The 20733-nt window shown below is 46.4% G+C and overlaps 1 protein-coding gene across 3 annotated transcripts in view; it reads left to right on the top strand.

Annotated features, from left to right (window-relative positions):
• TMEM104 (transmembrane protein 104) overlaps positions 1-20733 on the top strand; it is a 46055-nt gene that overhangs the window by 1769 nt on the left and 23553 nt on the right. For 2 of the 3 annotated variants that reach the window (XM_064467492.1, XM_064467494.1), the window contains exons 3-8: positions 2004-2125; positions 4043-4124; positions 5077-5179; positions 5592-5672; positions 10134-10233; positions 11014-11122. In XM_064467492.1, coding sequence (XP_064323562.1) covers positions 2004-2125; positions 4043-4124; positions 5077-5179; positions 5592-5672; positions 10134-10233; positions 11014-11122 — 597 coding nt within the window. The remainder of the gene's footprint in view (positions 1-2003; positions 2126-4042; positions 4125-5076; positions 5180-5591; positions 5673-10133; positions 10234-11013; positions 11123-20733) is intronic. The other variant, XM_064467495.1, reaches the window with a different exon arrangement.

Raw genomic sequence — 20733 nt, 5'->3', positions numbered from 1 at the left:
CACGGTTTGTGGGTTTGCTCGGAAGCCTTTTCAAAATCCTCTCAACATTGTGATTTCATTTCCTGCTTCCCCACAGACAAAACCTCAGTGTTTCAAGAGATGATGGAGGTCCAAGGGAACTTAAAAATTGTTGCACTTAAGGGTTTCTTAAATGTCACAAATCCCTTCATATGCTGTGAAGGGACAATGTCTGCTTAAGGTATAAGTCCTAGAAGTGTTAAAAAGAGCTTCATGCCCCGTACCAGCTCTTGCATCCTTCTACCCACTGTCCTCATATTTTGTTAGGGTTTTCATCAACTTAAATTGTGACATGAAGCTAGCATAAAAACAGGGGGGACAGTGACATGGCAACTATCCCTCTTTGCTTCTTTTTTTTACTTTAGATAACATTTTCCTCTGAATTTCTTAAAGTTTATTTATTTGTAGCTGTTGAAGTAATTTGTTTTAAACCACTTCACTTGTAACCAGTAATTAGGATGTTTCTTCCTTGTAATGTGGTTTCCTATGAAACTGCAGAGCCAATTAATGTTTTACCATGTTACTGGAAATACTGGTTTTCATAGCCACCAGTGCTCATATAGTGTCAGCTCTTAAAAACAGCCCTTTGCATACACTTTTTTTCCTGAAGTGAACTCACAGATCACTAAAGACTGAACCAGTCCTGAAATCTGTGTGTTGGCTTTCAAATGCTTTAAAACTTTCATCCCCATGTTAATGACTGAATTCAGAAGAACTGGATATTAGGCTGCAGAAGTAGGTCACAACTGAGAAAATGGAGAACAAGACAGTAACTGGGACATCTGGACCCTAAAGGATTAGTGTCACCTGCTCTTACGTTAGTGTTGCATGAATTTCCTGGAGTCTAATCTCGAAGGCTATGACTCTCTCATCTTTCCCTGAAGATGTCTTGCCAGACTGAACACACGGGCACCATTCTCATCTCTGTCTACTTGGCCAAAGTCAAGGAAAATCACCTGAGGTGTTTTTTCAAGAGTCCTTCACTGAAGAGTGAAGTCAGGGCCCTGGGCACTTGAGTTGTGCTCAGGGAATGACAGCTCTGCCAGCTGAAGGAAAAGAACTTTCCTGCAAGCTGCAACGGCTGATTCTTTCTTTGTTGTTCTGGGAGACTCGTCAATAGATGAATTTTCTGTGCTTATGTCAGCGAATGAAGGGCAGGAGTGCTTGCAGGGTCTCTGGGGAATAGTTCTCCTGCTATTAATTGCTCTAGACCTGGAAAAGTGTACTCACAGTTCTTTACTGGCTCTCCTCTGGAGACACTCTGACCTACATAAAAAAAATTAAAAACAAAACAAAGCAAAACAAAAACCAAACCCAAAGTCTCTGGGGCAGTTTTTGCTCTTGAGTTCAGCTAAATTTATAGTGTGTGGGGGTCCTGTCCAGGTGCACAGTTATCTTTTGTCCCTGGGCAGAAAAAAGCTCATTTGCCAGAGAGGATAGAATCCTTTCCCTTCCAGAAGTAAAATCCCTTCTTCAGAATGTGCTCAGCTGCTCGCTGGTAAAATGGCAAGCAGGGTTTAAATTAGAATTCTGTTTGGATATTTCCTTCCTGACTAAGAATAAAGGAGAACAAGAGAATCTGAAAGGTAAGTTAGGTATGTAGTCATAACTACTTAGGTTCAGGTCAGAAAACAAGGAGGGACCCCAACCCACAGTGTAGACCCTTCTGGTATAAGGCAGTGGATTTGAAAACAAACAAACAAACAAAAAGCTCATGACTTTCTAACTTTAAAAGTTAGAAAAAAATATTTAAAAATAATAAGAAAAAATGGAGAGGAATATCAGTTTCTCCAGAAATGTGCTGACACTCACTTTGTTCTCTTTGGTTTTCACTCCCCTCCTATATTTATTTCTAGCAAGGGCTTGCTCCCACCCTGCTTGCTCAAAGATTGTTCTCTCCATTTAAATTGGCACATAAGTGAGGTGTCTTGGGTGGTCTCTGGCATAGCTGCAGACTCTCATGTGGATTTTGTGGGTGATTGCAGGTTGGTCTGGTTTACATGTTCAACCTCATCGTCGGAACAGGAGCCCTAACCATGCCGAAGGCCTTTGCAACAGCAGGGTGGCTCGTCAGCCTTGTTCTCCTAATGTTCCTGGGGTTTATGAGGTAGGACATTGAGTGCGTGTCTTCAGGGGATTGGGAATTCAGTTGGGTGGGGCTGTCAGCCAGTGCTAAGATTTTGCTGCTTTTCTGAGCAATCCTGTCCCTCTGCTATGTGAGCGTTGGTCTCTGCGGTTGTGTTGCTTGCAGACCTTGTTTGGAGGGATGCCTGCAATATGGTGCTACATCGCATTTACTGACTGTTGGGAAAGACTTTTTCTCCAGTCCAGAGTCTTCTGGGACCTTTCTCCCAGCTTCCTTTTTTTGACACTGTCCTCACTGCGGATTCACCCCCTGCTTGCCTCTGTCACGGATCAGTTCCCCGAACACTAACCAGGTCACAGGTGACATGGGGTCATTTCTCTGCTTTGTGACTTGTAGATGTGGAGCAGACCTGTTGTGTCAGCTTTCTCTTGGCTTTGGGTAATGCTCTGGGCAGCTGCAAGAGTGTCAGGAAACCAAATTAGTGTATAGCTGGGCCGATCTTATTCCCACCACACCATTGCTGCTGGAGACCTTGGAGCTGGTCTCATGGTTTTCACATGGGCTCACCATGAGCTTCTGCCCAGATGTCTCCCTGCTGGAGCAGCAGGTGGAGCTGAAGGCTGTTGATACAGCACTGATGTCTAGTTATTGATGCCATCTTCTGACGGGCTGTGAATCCCTGTTTGCTTCTTGCTTGGTTTTAAAATAAAATAAACCAAAATCTCCTCTTGCTGTTTTTAAGAATGGAGTGTAGAAGTTCCTTTCTTGTCAGTAACCAGCTCTGTTAGCCTGAATGTGCCTTTGATTTGGAGGCAGTGCTTTTTGGCTCTGTTATGTGCCGCTGTGTAGAGGTACTGTGTGGTCAATACTGGCTGTAATAATGCTTCTGAGTTCCCCACCTCAAACCTGTATGCTGCAAAGGCTTGACAAAATGTAAGCTGTGGGAGTACTAGTAGCTGGGAGCTTTGGAAGCAATTCCTTTTAGATACATTTGTTTAAAAGCGTAAATTCAGTGCATGAAACTCAGCACCAGCAGACAACCTTTCAAGGTCAGCAGAAGAGCACAAACCTCCAAACCCAGGTACCAAAACTGCACTGGATTAAACTAGAGAAGATGCAGCTCAAAGTACCACATGCCTTGGGAGCTGCGTTGCCCCGTTGCTTTTGTTCTGATGCTCGTGAGTTCCTCGTGCCCACTGGGGACCCTTCAATGCCCAAAGAGTCTAGTTGGAAATTGATACATGGGCCTCAGGATAGGGCTGCTTTTATTCTTGCAAAACTAATCTCTCATTTGGCTTGATAAGTGAGTCCAGTTCCTGAAGCAGTGAGAAACCACTTTAAACCCTTGAATAGGGTTGATTCAAGGGTTTGGGTCCTATAACAGGACTGGTTTTAGCTGGGATAATGCTATTCCATTGGTGTCTCTCGCTGCCTCCCTGGACAGCTCTTCCCCTGACCTCCAGCAAAGTGTATTTGCATGCATGTGCGATCTGCTCCTTGGTCTTGTATTGCTGCTTTGCTTCTGATGCCGTTAGTAAGATTCTTTAAGGGACTGTAGTACCTTTGCCACGGGCCCTGATAGATAAGCTTAACAATCGTAGTGTATTAGTCCTAGGCCCTAGAAAGAGGAAGGAAGCTTGCTTTTTAACAAAGGAGGAAGTCTTTTTGCCTTCTGCAACCCACAGAAACAACGGGACACTATCTAAAGCCTCTTCTTGTATCTGAAGGCGTGTTATTTTACTGCATTTTGTGGTCTGCTTGAACACCTTAATCTCAAGGACAGCAGGGAGCAGGAAACTGAGATGAAACACTGTACCAAAAATGGGGTGTGTGTGGCGGTCTGGTGAAGGGGTGAGCTTGTTTGCGCCTACAGTTCTCCACCTCTCTTCAGTGACGGTTCTTGACTATTGCTGATATCAATTGAATTCCTCTCTCCAGCTATATGACGACAACCTTTGTGGTAGAAGCCATGGCTGCTGCAAATGCCCAGCTGCGATGGAAGAGAATGGAAAAACACAAGGTTCGTGTGGAGTTTAATTTTCCATTTTCTCTTGTTCTTTTATCCTGTAGGACTTGCCTGAGAATTCCTCAAGGCATCTTTGCCTTGCCTCATTAGTAACTCTAAAAGAATAAATTTCTACTGTACTTAACTTTGCCATATAAAATATGGCTGTTGGTTCCCTGCGGGGTTGCTCATTAAAGACAGGATTTTCTGCTCCTGCTTTGAAAGATCTCTTGTGCTGTTCGCATTTCTTACTGATTGTGCTCTCCTTGCCCAGAAGCGCTGCTCAGCGAATGTGGAGAGGTGGCAGCCAATATGTTGGTGCCATTCGGAGTGTGCTGAGGCCTATAAATCCTTGCTGATCTTGGGTCCTTTAACTGGGACAGGCTGGAATGTTCTCGCTGCCACTCGGGCTGTATCACAGGGAGTGAACAGTCCTGAAGTATGTCCTTGCTGTAAAACTTACTTGTGGCTTTTTAGATCCTGGTTTTAGTGGCTTTTCTGGATCAATGCAAGACATAATTGTTCGCACTGATTTAGATCCCTGCCTCTGTGTTAGTGGATTGGAGTTAGGAGCTAGACCCAGTTAGACTCTGACGAGCTAAGAATATATATGGTTTGGGTTTTTTCCTACTAGTTCTGCAACCTGCAGATCCCTGAGAAGTTTCTAACTTCCTTGGGCCACATATCACTACCTGAATCGGACACTGGTGCTGTGTGCATGGCCTAGGCTAGGACAGCAGAGCCTGTCACTCACTTTAGCCTGCTCTGCCTGTGCCCTCTTCTGCTCTCCGCAGCATCCCAAGCCCAGGCCAGGGGCTCCCTGGTATTTCCTTTGCTTACATGCTTTGCCCATCCCTATTTGGGACCTTCCTTTGAGTTTCTGGGAGTGAGACCATGCCACCGGTAGTGCCACAGCCTGTACTGTGGGTAGCAGACATCTCGGCAGTGGTCTGGTCTTTTCTTCCAGGAGGATGATGAGGATGAAGATTCTTCCTCTGGAGTGTCTGACAGTGATGTTCTTCTCCACGATGGCTATGAGCGAGCAGAGACACGACCTATCCTGTCAGTTCGTAAGTATCCAGTTCATGGTTTCACTGGATCAGAGACCTTTTCTCTGCAGACAGTGTCCCAGTGCGCTCCAGCAAGTGGAGCAGAACTCTTCTGTCCATTTCACCCTTAATTCCACATGCTCACATCCCAAAGTCCTTAGCACTTGCAAGATAAGACTCATTGAGAATTCAGTTCACCTTCTGCAGACTGATAAAGATCTTTTCCTTCTAGGTCACTAAGATGAGAACACCTTACTTTGAAAACACTTTTAGACTAACTTCAGCAGAGTAATTGGACCAGTGACTCTGCAGCTGTGGAGTTGTACATACTGTCCTTCAGACTGTTGCTAGAGCTTCCTGAGTGTCTTCAGACAGTCTGGCCTCTGAGTTTATTGGAGGGACTGGTTGAAACGCTTCTGTTTTCAAATTGCAGAGAGACGTGGCTCACCCAATATCTTTGAAATCACTGAGAGGGTGGAAATGGGCCAGATGGCTTCCATGTTCTTCAATAAAGGTAAGCAATTTACATTTTCAAAAGTCCCTTCAGGTCCTCCTGCATGTCGTGTGTGTGGTGTTTCCTTAAGTTTGTGTGCTTCTCGGTTTGGGTTTGCATTCTGAGTTTGTGATGATTCCACCCAAAAGTGTCATTAGTTCTCTCTGTGGGCTGCATTCATCCCCCCATGTGGTGTTTCTACAAAACAGACAATTTATGGGCCAGGTGGGCCACAACCTGCATGAAGGGGAGGACGCTGTGGCAGTAGCAGAACTAGCCAAAATACTGTAGGTTACGGCCCCAGTTTCTTGAGGCAGGTAAGTGTAAGTCAGTGTCCTTTCTGACTGCCTTTACCTATCTCTGAACTGCATCTATCCTCTGTGATCTCCACTGTCTAAAGCAGTAGAGCCCAGCTGTAGTGTTTGCTGTTCCATCTTTGTTGTAGCATTTGAGAACAAGATGTTTGGGGTTCCCTGAATCCCGTAAATATTAGTCTGAAGGAGAGAGAGACTTGTGGGGACAGCTTCTGAGAATTGCATGTGTCTGGGGAGCCACCAAGAGAGCTCCTGGGATGTGAGCTGCTGAAGGGGCCCCTGGTGTGCATATGATTAGGCAGATGTCTTGTCTTTTTGCTTTTAAATGCAGTAACTGTACTGCAATAAAACCCTATCCATTGCTGCATGTGATACAAATGCGAACTACAGTGTTAGCTATTCTGAAACTTACACAACAGTACATTTGAAATGCTGTGCAGAGCCAGAAAATCATCAGACACCATGGCTGTGCAGTTTTGAGCCTGTCAGGCTCCATTTCTTGTGGAAAGTGACATTTTCTCGTGTTCACTGGCCACCTTACAGAGACGCGATGGGCTGGTTTTTTCCACTACATTACATCAGCTTTATGCCGGTGAGAGACTGTTGCCTCCAAAGGACAGCTGGCCTTCAGGAGAGAAGATACTTTGAACTGTATTAATGCTGATTTTAAAGTCCAAATGAAAAAAGTTTTTGATTTCCCTGCATGCCTCTTCTGGGCCTTTGTAGGTTTAAATCACTTAGGGCTATCAAAATAATCCACCTTGGGTCAGACTGCCACTTTTCTGGTCGGAGGAGAGGTGATCGGAAACCCATACCCATCTTGTTCCTAGCCTTGCCTATAGCACTGGGTTGCTCTGACTTTAGACAAGTTTTCTTGCTTGTAAAGAAGAAACACTGTAAATGCTTCCCTGCCTCTTGATCACCCTCTGGGGAGTAATATTTGGGAGGTGCTCTGAAAGCCAGCACCGCGTAACGGGGCTCAGCAGTATTGCTGAGGATTCAGCTGTAGAGAGTGGCCTGTTCAGCTGTGGGAGGGCTGGGGGAGCACAGGTGGAGGAGTGCTCCCAGAAACAAGTTCCAGAAGGTCCCTGCTTTGCATGTGTTTCACAAGGGGAGATGGTAACAACACCTCAAGCCAGCCAGGAGTTGGGCAGTTGCTTTCTAGACCTCTCTGCCTTGATGCTGACTGCTGCTCAGCCAGTAGAGGGTGCTGGAAATACATGTCCTCTCTGCTGTCAGGCACTGATGTACACTTCCTAGCGAGTAATATAAACTGCTTAGTACTCTAAATCTTAATTCCTCTTCTTAATGTTGCTTTAGCCAGAGTTATCTGATTTTTGTGTTAGGGATCCTCCCCAGGACCTACTCAGCCCAATGCAAAGGCATGAATCCCTCTGCAGGAAGGCAGCTGGAACAGTTGCAGACCATAGTTTGAAACAACTTGGGACTTCCAGATCAGACAAGGTACACAGAGCGAAGCGTCTGGGGCAGCTGTAACTCATTTGCTGCTTTCCCTTCCTCTGCTCACCAATGAGGCTCCATCCCTATATTGTTGCTGAGTCCTTCCTTGTCGAGAGACACCCTCTGGTCTGCTGAGTGGTTGCAGAGAAGAGGCAAGTTAAGTACCTCCCTCTGCAGATCCTTGCTGAGGTGCTTCCTTCTCGTGGTTGCACAGAAAGGCCTTCAATAAGGGAGTTGCTCAGTGACCAGTTGCTCCTGCCTAGTGCTGAGAAACTGGGCCGCTCTTGGGAAGTCCTGGCTCCAAGCGCCAACCTTCGCAGTCTCACAGCTAGTGAGTGTCTGGGTGGGTTTTTGCTCACGATATACAAAGCACGGATCCAAACCCAAGGTGTCTGAGGCTTTACAGCCTCCAGAGGGAAGGTTAGTGAAAGCTTTGCAATAGACCTCAAAAGCCTCTGATTTCTAGTGAGTTCTCTGCTCCTGTCTCTTGACTGATTTTTATTTTCAACAATCTGACAGGAGTTGAATATGCAGTCCTGGGAGGTAAGCTGGGGATAAATCTCAATTTCAGACTGTCTGCTTTCTTAAAGGGAGCTGGCTTAGGTTTAGGCTGTAAAGGGCCCGTGTGCTCTTTCAAAAGATCTGGCTCTGAAGAACTGCCTTTTTTTATTTTATTCTATTTCATTTAATTTGCAATGTTAGGTGCTTTCTTCTGGGACCGAGCAGTCATTTATTGCAATAAAGGATTCTAGGCACATCTATCACGCTGTTTCCTCACAGGAAGTCATTGATTTCCCCCCCCCCCCCCCCATTTTGTGTCCAGTAATGAAAGTATTGATCAGGGAGGGTCAGCAGCAGTTTATAAAAGAACTGATGCTAAAGTCTTCCTGCCTTTGAGAGGATGAGTTTGGGAGAGGAGTGTCGCCTGGACTTCCCACAGACAGAGAAGTCGGCACTGGAATGGGGATGTAGTGTGTGCTGGTGGGTACCTGGTGGTGGTGCTGCTGTGGCTTAGCTGGTCATGTTAGCCTTGTTTTAGGGGGGGGAGCACAGCTGAGGCCTGAGATTAGTAGCAGATCCCAAACCAGAATCTATATCTGAGCCTGTGTAGTCCTGCGCTTAGTGTGTCTTGCACCTTCTGTCTGATGTCAGGTATTTATTATAACCTTCAACACTTTATAATGGGGAGTTTGGAGAAGGTGGGTGGGTAGTCTGTTGCTGTCTTCAGAACAATGCAGAGACTTCTTAACTGTGAAGCCATGTTAAGTCTTTCACAGAGGAAGAAAACAAGGGAGGAACTGTATGAAATGATCTGACAATTTCTATAAGACTCCATTTGTATCTTTAGACAAACCAGGAACAACTCTAGAGTACTGGCTTAGTGTGCTGCTTTACAGAGGCAGGGAAGTTTTGTTGCTGCTTTTCCCATACAGCCCTTTATTTGAGGACTGTTTTATGCTAAGTAGGCTTAGCATATTGAATAATTTATTTAAATGAAGGAGAATGCCTATTAACATTTCCTGACATCCAGAGACCCAGAGGCAGTGTGAAGGCAAAACATGGTAAAACTTTGGGGCATCCAAGCACTGCAGAAATATTAGTCCTCATTCCTGCAGTAATGCTGTCCTTGTTCAATAGTTGTCACCTGCGAGGCTTGGAGAGGTGAATTGATTTGCTCAAGCTGCATTTGGATTAAGCATCAGGTGCCATTGCAACCTGAAAGTACGGGCAGGTTCCTTGAGCTGTTTTCCTTCAATGTCAACTTCCTAAATGAAACATATCTGAGGCTTCTTTTTTTTGTTGCTCACCTGTCCCTGAACTAAAATTTGTTCCAGTTTGTTTTTCCTTGGTGAGATTTATACTGACTTGCTTGGAAGAAAAGAATCTTGGGGTCTTATCAAGCATTTCATCATCCCTGCAGGTTTTAGCCCTCCCACAGCAGTATCTTCTTGTGCCCCAGTAAGGCTGTTCTATGCACCCAATTAACCTGTGTAAAACACTTAATCTCACAGGTGAAGGGAGAGCAAGCTTTAAAAACAAACAAAAAACAACCCAAGAAAACGGTGTGGGGCAGGAACAGTGCACACTGTGGCAGTAGGGTAAGAGGCCTGCAGAAACAGAGTTCTAAAGCTTTGCAAGTTTGAACCTTTGCTTAAGTTGCTGATGGTGAGGAATCTCCCAAAGCAGCTCCATTTCAACCCTGTGGAACCTGAGCTCTGCGGGGCCAAATCCCTAATGTGAAGGTCCTGCAGGTTTGCAAGTGGAGGGTTTGGAATCTGCAGAGACTAGAAGTGTCTTCTCTCTTCGTTTCACTGTCCATCAAGCTGCTCTCCCACCAAGTGCGTGAGCATCAGCTAGATGTTTGCCTGTGGCTGTTCCAAGCTTCATCTGGCAGATGACTTGGGTGACACCTGTTGGTCTTGACCAGCCACTGGAGGATGGGCTTGAACTAGAGGGCCTCGTGTCAGGTATTGAAGGAGGGAGAGTCGAGCTCTGAGGCACCTCACGTCCCATCGGTTCCTGTGCTGTGTCTAAGTTCCCTAAGCTGCTGATGTGACCCTTGGATGGAGTTTGCAGAAAGAAGTAAACTATGGAGGGAAACAGTGATTTATTTTTAAGACCTTGAAAGAATTTTGTGTATTTGAAGTGCAGAGTTCGAGTCCCTGCGTACTCTGCTACCTCTGTACAATATTTTCTTTTCCTGCAGTGGGTGTCAACCTCTTCTATTTCTGCATAATTATCTACCTCTATGGAGACCTGGCGATCTACGCAGCAGCTGTACCAGTCTCCCTCATGCAAGTGACCTGGTAAGTGTGCTTACTGCTGTGGGGTTGTGTGCTGACAGGGAAGAGAGTGGGCTTTCGGATTTGATGGGGTGATAATTCTGACTGGGATCAGCTCTACTTTCTGAAGAATGGAGTGGAGAAATGACTCAAGGACAGCTCATCGCTTGTGGGTGGAAAGGTGAAGTTGTTTTGTATTCCCCACCCGAGTGCCTCCTGCCTGCCTGAAAAGTAGCTGACCTGATTTACGACGAGTCCTCAGGTGTGAAGTACTTCCAGCTTCAGCACTTGCAGCCATGGGACTTGTTGCTCAATGGTTTGATTGCAATACTGTGCAATATTTTAGCTTCTCTGTCTCTTTGGGTACGAGCTGAGAGATGTGATGCTTACCAAGCCTGTGGCCAGTGAGTGGTGATGTTACGTGGACTTAGCTCTAGACTGAGACCAGTTCCTTTCTCAAGGAAACAGAAGATGAGAGAGATCGGTTTGATCAAATCTGGGCTCATGACTTGGAAATGGAAAACCTCAGCGATCCACATATGACCTCAACTCGTTAGCTTGGTGACCAAATGACCAAACCTGTAAATAACTACAGGAGATTCAAGAATTTGCCTTTAAATATGTGATACTCACTGACCTGCTCGGTCACACAGTCCAGAAGATATCAGGATGGAGGGTGTTCAGGGAGGGAGAGGAGGAATGGACACTTCAGGTCCCTGATTGTTCTTTTTCTTGAATGCAGGAGAGGGGAAGACATCTGCTAGGAGTTAATTGCTGTCTTTTTGTTTCTCCCTTCTTTCCCAGCAGTGCCACTGGCAACCATTCTTGCAGCGTTGGAGATGGCACAAAGTATAATGATACAGACAAGTGCTGGGGACCGATCCGACGGATTGATGCTTACAGACTCTATCTGGTGAGTTTCTGAAACTGGAATGACCGTTATTTCCATTTAAACTTTGCTTCTAGTGGATAGGGGTTGGTTTTTTTTTTTTTCCTGAGGAGTTAATGTGGCTCAAGTGAACAACAGAGGTGTGAAGCTTTCGGTTCAGTCTGTCCTTTTTAGCCAAATACCCCCTCTCTGTTCTTGGTGACATGGCTGTGTGTTAATTTGGTGGCCATCAGAACGATCCTTACGATTTTAAGCAGAGTTCTGTCCTTCTTGTTGTGTAGTTTTATATTGCTTGAGCAGGTAATATGTCCATGCCAAAGAGTGGGTTTCTCTTCAGCGGCTGGCAAAGTAATTGTTTCTTTGAGGTAATTGTTGTCAATACACCGGAGTATATTAAGCTCTCTTGAGTGTGTTCTTTATGTGAATAAAATTGTTTATGCTGCAGGAGAATCTGCTTTTTGAGAGATGATGGAAACAGCCCACTTAAACAACATCCTGTGCTATGTGCTGCTTTAGTAATAGCTTTCTGTCTAGTTTAGGATTGTCTATTGCATCTATTACTGTGCTATGGTTCTGCTGTGAAACTGAGGGTTTTTCCCAAAGGATGATAAAACACTGCTTCTCTCGAGCTTGGGGAGAATTGAGCTCTCGTACCTGGAGACAGATGTCAGTAGGACGAAATGAGAAGAGGGAGGTATGCCAGCGCTGCATGCTGTGGCTTCTGTTAAAGGGTCTCAGTGAGAATTTTAAGAAAAAAGAGTGAAGGTGGCTGTGTGTGCACAGAGAAATCCAGGGGTAAAGGCAGCTTGAAGCAATTTTGCAGTTAGTCCATTTTGGACATGCAGTGGAACACAACCCGGAGCGCACTTGTTCCAGTGCTATTGCAAAAGTAAGAGCTGGGCTTCAGAAATTAGTGAATGTCAAAGCCTAGTTAATTATTTAAGAGAAATATTATTGCTTTATTAAATTGTGTCTTGGTCTGTTTCTTTAAAACTTCCAGAAGACTGAAGATTTCTGTCCTGAATTTCAATAGCTCTCCCTGACCCAGCAGAAGGAGCTAGTCAGAAAAGGCAGACATGCATTAATTACTGCCTGCATTTCTCAGATATTATGTCTACAATTCATGAAGATAATTGTATTTAGGACTTGAAAAATTAAAAAAATTAAGACTGTTTAAGCATTAGGCTTGCCATCTGTGTACAGAGCTCTCAGAGGAGCTTTTCCCTCTGCTTGTCTCCTCTTGTGGATTTGGAGAATAAATATCTTTGGTAATGGTTAATCCTCCCCTGCTCAGTAATTGAGATGAGGGTTTCAGCGCTTTTCTCTGCTCCTCCTTAGAAGTAGGGCGGGACTGTTTGTGGGAGAGCATGCCAGTCTGTAGTGCGTTACCGGAGGTGGGTGTCTCCCACAATCACTGTTTTCAGGAGGCTGTTGGGTGTCAGCATTACTTCAGAGTTGTGGTTTTCTGTTACTGTCTCTAATGCTTCTTACTGGATGAGTATGAGAGTAAACTGAGACTTGTTCTACCTCCAGCTCTGCTGGTCCCACTCCCTGTTTGACCTGTGTGGTTTTATTCTCCGGAAAACAAAGATGACGACGACTTCCCTAGAGAGGGCTAAGAGATGTAATCATTTAGAAAACATTCAGACCACAGTACTGACACCGTCTTCAAGTTTGGGCTGCCTCTGAAGTGACTGTGCTGCTTGATAATTTTCCTCTGCTGTCCTGTTTGCAATGTGGACAACTAGTGAGCGGTAGTAGAGCTCTTAAACTTCCTGAGAGAAACCTGGGGATGGGAGGGCAGGGGCAGGGAGTTGCTTGGCTTCAAGCAAGAAATTTAATAGCAAAACGCTGTAACTATCTCTACAAATTTTGTCCAAGCTGCTTGTATATATAAGTGGAGTCTTGAATGTGCAAGAAAAGCTGAATCTTGCCTGTCTGAAGGGGAAAAGGCAACATGAAAGTGAGGACGAGGGAGATGCATGAAGAGCACAGCTATTCTCTTGGTCCCAGGGGATCGTGCCCATAGAGAACTTGCTGTTTTCTTGACTTTATTCTTTTTTGAATTCTTGCTTGTTGGAATAATTCAGGTTCCACGTTTCAGTGGACAAACAAGGACTCTTTTTGCAGGCAAGGGGACAGATGGACACTGCAATCTCAAACGAAAGCAGCTGAGCTTTTGGATCAGTCCTTTTGTCCTAGATGCCTGCCTCTAGTTTTTTCACCTTAGTACTGTGTTGGGGTTTCAGTGACTTTAGGAGCACGATGAGTGGATGTAACTGGAACCTCTTGCCCATTCCAGTGAAGCAGGTGTCTGAATGTGGTGTTCTGTTTCTTACTCTGTGCATGACCCCACAGAAAGCCTTTTTCAGACTACCAGGAGAAATAATCTATTTGAAGTTTTCTGGGAAAATGGTGCCAATAGGAGCTCTCTTGTGCCAAGTACCCCCAGTCTGCCAAAGATCTGTGCTGCCTTCCTCCTGTCGACTCTTTCTCTCCCAACACTGTGTCTTCTTTTCAACAAAAACCATTTCAAACATTGACTCCTCGAGCTGGGGGTGGAGAGGGGGATAATGACTGATGTAAAAATCCTATTTCACAGTTTATTGTCCAAAAAGGCCTCTGGAAGCTGTCTCTGCTCTGATCACTGTGAATGGAAGCTGAAAACTATGCACATAATGAGAATATTTAGACAGATTAAATTCTTCTCTCGAGACTTGCTTGTCTGTGCAGCATCTTTATTGCTACTCCAGAATTTCACACCTAAGTATGACTGCAGTGTCTTCAGAGACCGCTAGGCCCCTATTAACCTTTGTCTGAACAAATGGTTATCTTGCTTCTTGTTTGTTAATTGCCTTGGAAAATAAAGGCTTGCAAAGCAAATAAGTGAAGGCAAGTGCAGGAAATACTGAAACAGACTTTTGCTCCTGCCCCATCACTTGCTGCTAATATTTGCTGCCTCTTTGGGACTGTAGGAGTCCTGGGAGGTTTAAAAGGTGAGCCTTGCCGTGCTGTTCCACGCCTGTGAAGGCAAGACCATGCAGAGCAAATTGGCTGGAGAAAGGCATGTGTTAGATGGCCCGGCGACCTCGTTGGAGGCAAGCGCTGATTACAGTTAAAGCAGATCGATGGCTTTCTGTCTTCGCTTCAGATCCATCACCACACTGTCATGTCCTCGACAGCTGAAGTGACTCCTGAGTCCCTTGGCTGTCTTGATGGCAACGCTGAGGACAGGGTCGAGTTCTCTCCGCGCTGAAGTCACAGTTCAATGCAGTCGCTCTATCGTGCTTTCTGTAAGGTCGGCTGGATGTCTTCTGTGTAGGTTGCGGGGAAGGGGCAGCGGATTAAGTTTCAGATCTCTGATCATAACACTTGTCTTTCTGTTCCAGTGATATAGGAATGTGACATGATAGTCCCTGTTTCTCGAAAGCACATACTGAGATAAATAAGAGATTAAATCCTGGGGATCAGCAGCCATTCAGAGTGTCTGATCCAAAATGCATTCATGACCTGGCAAACGGCGCTTGTCTTCTGCACCAGGGCAGCCGTTGGAGCTGAAACCTCTACTCTCTTCTCAGCCCTCCTCTTCTGGCAATTTGGGGCATGGTGTCTTCCCATGGTGGAAAGGAAGCGGCTTAAACTCTTGGAGGGAGCCGTACGCCTTTCAGAAGAGGCACTGGCACAGGTACTCCTGGTAGCCTGGCTCGATAGCGCATCAAAGCTACCAGGTGCATCTGTTCCGTCTGAGTCTCTGTTGGTTTTTTAGCTGATTGGGAAAGGGACGCAGCATCCGCTTTTGCCAGTTCACAGATGCTGCAGTATCGCAGGCAGCCCAGCGGGTGTGGGCCGAGCGAAGATGGGAGCGCAGATGGTTTAATGGAGATTATCCCAGTTGGAAACGTGCTTGTGCAGTGAATAAAATGAGTGGGCTTGCAGGCGCTTACCGTCCGTCTTCAGGAGGGGACAATGTCACCCCAGCCTGACGCTCTGATCAGAATACCCAGCGACCAGAGCAGGGCCGGGCTGCAGCCGCGGGAGACTGCACAGGGGGGTGAGGAGGTAGTCTGAGGACATGTACAATTGCACAGTGCCAGCAGAACTTAATCGGCAAATGCGAAGGCTGAACTGATAAGTGTTGATGTAGATCCTGTCCGCCTCGGCGCGGTGCTGCCTCCCTGGCCCTCTTCGGCTACAGGCTGGAGCTTTGTGCCGCTAGCGTACGTGCTCTGCCTCTCTCCGGCGTTTGTCCTTCCTGACTGTGCTGCATGTGTGTGTGCAACCACTGCTCCTGGGTAAAGGTACCTGTGATGTTTTTGTTGTCAGAAAGGATCTTTCCGGATACCTTTGCCTGCACTAGGGCAGTTTTATCAGCTCTTTCAGTGCATGAGGCTCTTGTGGCCTTTCTGTCCATGTCTCCAGCTCTGGGTTGCCTTTTGGCCTCTTGTGGGCTTTCTTTGTGTGTGTGTTTTTTTTTTTTTGGTTGGGTTTGGTTTTTTTACCTCCCAGCAGCAATAGGAAGGGAGCCCTCATGGCAGTACTTGAACATCCATGCTTGATCTAAGCGCTCTCTTGCCCACTGGGAGCTGGAGAAGCAGAGCTGGAGCAGTACTGAAAGCAGAGTGCTTCTTCCAAGGACACCTGTGTTTGCTCTGCTTGTTCCCTTTGCAGCAAGTGTTCTTCCTCTGCCCTGCCTTCTTCAGCTGTGCCCTGCAGCAGCATCCGGTAATAAATGGGTCACAGCTGCTGTCTCCTGGATATTTATTCTTACAGGTCTCAGTGTCTGGAGCCCTTGAGAGCCAGCGGTGGGGAAGGTAGCTGCTTCAGTGGCAGGTGTCTGGCACAGGGAGGGCTGATTTCACAGCACATCAATCAAAAAGGTTTGGGGTGCTTGCCCTGGGATCTCAGGGTGAGCCAGGGGAGAGGAAGGAAAGCTGATGGAAGTTTATTTACCCTGCTGGTGTGAAGCCATCATCTTGTTTAAGTAAATTGCTTAAACTGTAGCATCGTTAAGTTCCAGGTTACCCCTGCTTACAGTAAGGATGGAGCAGGACTGGGGCACTATTAGCATGTTGCATATCCTGTAAGACGTTATTAATGGTAAGACCTTCCTGCCAAAGATATCGCATTATATTCCCTACCACAAATGCTCTGATACATTTCATTATTATACTGATATAGAAGTAGAAAAAATGTACAAAAAAGGTGGCCGCTACTTCTGTGCATAGATCCAGTTCTGAAAGCCTTCAAAACAGGGAAAAGCTTCTTGAGAGTACAGAATACTATGCCATTTGTGTACATACAGGCACCTGAGTTTTGAACTATTGCTGTGGGAGGAGAGGAATTAGTACTGCATTAAGCATAAATACCAATAGCCCTGTTTGTTACAGGTGCCTCTGAAAAACAGCTTTGCTTGGCTAAAAGCCCAGTCTCAGAGGCTGACTGGAGTCTTCTGTTGCCTCTCATCTAGTCAGCTTCCAAAAAGTAAGGTCGGTTAAGTTGCTGCTTTGCTCTGAAGTGGTTGAAGAAGGACAGGAGCCAAGTTTGTTTAAAATAAATGGTGTCTGGATGTGGGATGGGAAGGCAATTCTCATCCTTTTTTGTTGTGAAATTAATAAGGTTGAAAGTGGCACACAGCCTTGTTAATATGGCATAAATCCTGCCTCCTTCATCCTGGTCCATTCTTCTTCTGCAGACTTGTCAATAAATTCTTTCGATTGCTCGCTTGTCATACGCCTGTGACAGATAAACCAGCTCTTCTGGAGTTTCCACACCCCTCATGTTTCCTAATGCAAAGAGAACTTCAGATAATAACTGGTCTTGTGAATACGAGGCTTTTCCTGACCTGGCAGGAGGAGTGCGGTGTTGTTAAAGTGGAATGTAAACTTGTTGTGCTGGTGACTTAAGAGCTGGAGTTCAGCTTCTGGGATGTGATTTTTGTTGGTTTCCTTGTAACTGATTGCATTTTGAGTAAAAGAAATGTCAGCCAGAAGGCGAGCCTCCCTGCTGCTAGGGCTGGGTAGGAGAGTGAGCCTTTGGTGCAATAGTGAAGCAACTGCAAGAGCACGGATTGAAGCAACTACGTTTAAAGGATTAGCTTGTCTCTTTTCACAGGAGAATCAATAGTGCAGGGGGCAGGAATGTGTTTTCTGCACAGAGCTGTCTGTTCACAATGAGAAGCGTTTTTTGCCTTAAGTGGCGCTTGGGTTGCGGGTTGCGCTGTCACTTGGACACTGAGCTTTTCCAAAGGGCCAATCCTTCGCTCCTGCCACTTCCAGCCGGCTGGCAAGGGCTGTGCGGAAGCGAAGGGGGCTGTGCTGCTGGTTGTAAGCCTGGCCAGATGTGCTGCAGGTGCTACCAGCCCTTAAGAGAAGCAAGGTGTCTGGTGTGATGGGCAGAGGCTGTTGGTGTGCTCAGGTGCACTTGGATTCCCCATAGAAGAATGTCCTGCACCCTTTGGTGCTTGGTTTGACTTACGTGATGATGGACGGTGGGCCTGAATCTTGGAAGCAAGTGAGCTAAACCAATTGGGCAAAGAGGTGGCTCTAGAAAAATCTCTGTTTGCTTTTGTGCACTTCCTGAACTCACCAATGCTGTTTGGGCTCAGACTACAGCCCCCGCTGCCCAGCGGAGCCACCCTGGTAAGGCTGAGAGCCCGTGCAGCTGCCTTTCCTAAATAAAGCTGTCCTTTGGAGTAAAGCTGACTTGGGCAGCAAGGTACCAAAGCTGACGCTGTTGTCTCTCGATATTGGAGACCAATCTCTGCTGGACAGGGCAGGTGTCAGAACTCATACCTGTTTGCGATCGCCCATGTGCTACACAAGTTGTAAAGGTTTAGAAAAGGCCTTTTAAAATTCCTTTCATGGACTAGATAGTTCCAGCAGACTCACAGATCTTTCATTTTTGGAACACTTTTGTAGAAAATAAGTAATAAATGTGTTTCCTCGTGCGGTGTTATTTTGTGCAGTGGTAGCAACAGCATCCTAGAAGCCAGGATTGGAGAAGACCTGTTAAGGCAGCTAAGCTCTCCCCTGACAGCTGCGATACAAGCCTCTTTCTCAACAGCATATTTTCCAGTATTTTGTTCGGTGCTTTAACACCAGTTTTGTTTTTAAACAGAGGTCTGACCTTCCTGCCTGCCTGATTCGCATCAGCGTTTTCATCGAGTAAATAGCAGTCTTGATCTTTCCTCTCCTGAAATTATCATTAGTTCCTTAATATCCAGGTAGAAAGCACCAGGGCTGCAGAACTGTGCAGTTATGCCACTCTGAACGTTCCCAGAAGCTGTGGAAAGAGCTCTGGACAGACTAGTATCTCTTTATGTTCCCAGATAAGCCTGCAACTTCTTAACATCCTCCTAAATTGCACTTTATGTCTGGGTGAGATCACTGATGCTCTGATGCTCTTGTCCAAAAATGTGGATTTTTGGACTACATCAGCAAATCCCACACGTGGCTCATTCTTCTGTAAGCAGGACTATAAATACAAATAATGCAGCTGGGATTTATCTTGTAAGTTGAAGTCGGTATAATGCTCTCAGGCAGAGCTGATCTCCGATGCCTGTTGCACCAGTTTGGTGTGCACTGTACTGGGAAGGTAAAGGAGGAGGCTGGGAGCAAGCACACTCCCCACTAGCCCCAGGCAACAAGGCTTTCTTTCTCTCTTGCTTTTGTGCTGCTGCAAAGCAGGTAAAGTGTGGGACATTTCCTTTCCCTTCGGGCAACTCCTGCCTGGCACAGTGAACGGGATAATGTTGTCCAGGCAGTTGAAGAACAGTGTGAAACTCAACTGAGAAGTTTGCAGGGAGGGGAAGAGGAAAAATAATGGCTTAAGTGGTGGAGGCACTGTTTGTGTTGTGGCAGGCAAGGGGTTAGTGGCCTTCAGGAACAGTCATCCTTGCTGAACCCAAGTACCTCCTAACCCTGGCAGTTTGTGGCTTGACATGTTTGCAGGGCCCTCTGTGCATCCATGTCACGCTGGTCCATGTCTCCCTTGCTTTATGCTGTGTAACCCAGGGGCTTTTGTAGTCAATAGAAATATTGTTGTAGTTGCCAATACCCTGCCAGAAGAGGCTATGAATATGCAGGAATTCTGGGCAGTGTCTGTATATAATGATTATGCCTTCACACTTTGTTGGAGGGAACTCATTAATCTCTCATACCATGCTAATAAATTGGGGAGGCGGGGGATGACTCCTCAAGGTTACCCAGTGTCAGGAAGGAGGAAGGCTCCTGTTTCATAGCCTGTGGGAGGTCAAAGCAAGCTCGTGGCGGGGGGGGGGGTGGGGGTGTTACAGCCAGACCTGGCTCTGCAACTCCTCTGCTGTCGTTCCAAGTATCACAAACCAACCATTCAGCTCTCCTGCATCTATCCACTTTGCTGCTTCCCTCCTGCTTGTTCAGATGCAATTAGGAGATGCAGAATAAGGGGGAGCCAGGGGTCAAGGAGGCGGTAAAGTGATTACAAGATGCTGCAAATGGCCATGCCATAAATACTCCGATGATGAAAAATTAGATACCAGTCACCTCGCGGTTATTGCTGGCCTCCATATTTCTCTTGTTGTGAAAAATGATAATGGAAGTGTATTTACCCCAGAGTGTGAGCTTGCTGCTGGCTGTGATCCTGCACACCCCAGGTGTGCCAGGGACTGCAATCCTTGCACTGGATGTCTTTCTGAAAACACTTTGTGTCTGGATTTCTTCACTTCAAGCAGAGGAAGAACTGTTTTTCCAGAGTGTTCTTTCCAAAGCAGAAAGTTCCTGGTGCTTAGAGGTGGGCCAGCTCCAGAAGCAGACTGTGGCCCTGAGTCAGGGTGGGGAGAGGGGAGCAGCACCCTCTGGTACTGCCTCGCCATCCATGGGCTGCTTCTGCCTCGACCTCCCAGAGCTGCACGTAGAGGCTGCTCAGTTGCTGGCTGGTCCTTGGTGTGTCAGATGCACGGCAAGGTCCCAGCTTGCAAGGACATCAGCTGGGACAAGTACACTCGTTTGCTGAATGGGCAGTCAAAAGCAAGGTGCCATCAGCTGGTACTGGGCTAGAACCTTTGGAAAATCCCTAGATCATACTCAGATTCACTAAACTAAGTAGCTTTGGAGGTGCTTCTTTCCAACTCTTGCAGAAGGTCTTCCACCTGGAAGAAGCTCTGGGAGCACTGTGGCACAGGAACCATGAGCAGCAGCATCCAGCTTAATGGGCACCATAGGTGTGGGAGGGTGAAATGCCACTTGATTCACTGGCAAGAAACCAGCCTGGCAGCAGCTGAGGTCTTAGTTCTTGGGGGATACCTTCTCCCTGCCTTAAGATACTGGGGAGAAAGGTGGGTGAGGGCTCCTTAGTGCCAGCAGTATGCTTCGTGTGAGTTATGACTATAAACCTCTGCCAGGTGTCCCGAGAGCAGCACGTTAATTACCGGAGCTGCTGTGGCAGCAGATGCCTGCTGTACTCAAACCGTAACTGCCTTTGTTTCTTTATCTATAAATATTCCTTGTGGGATGTCTGGCGATTGCATCCTCCCTCCGTTGTGACTTTCTGACTCCTCAGAGGTTCTGGAGGTTAAAATCCCTCTTGTCTCTCAAGTTCTTTGAGCAGTCCTTGTTCTGTTGCTGGTTTATCTTTTTTCAACCAACTTTAAGAGCTTC

Source organism: Phalacrocorax carbo, chromosome 16, assembly GCF_963921805.1.
Source record: "Phalacrocorax carbo chromosome 16, bPhaCar2.1, whole genome shotgun sequence".
Classification (NCBI taxonomy): domain Eukaryota; kingdom Metazoa; phylum Chordata; class Aves; order Suliformes; family Phalacrocoracidae; genus Phalacrocorax; species Phalacrocorax carbo.
Note: the sequence above shows the minus strand (reverse complement) of the source record. Positions and strands in the feature narration are given on the sequence as shown.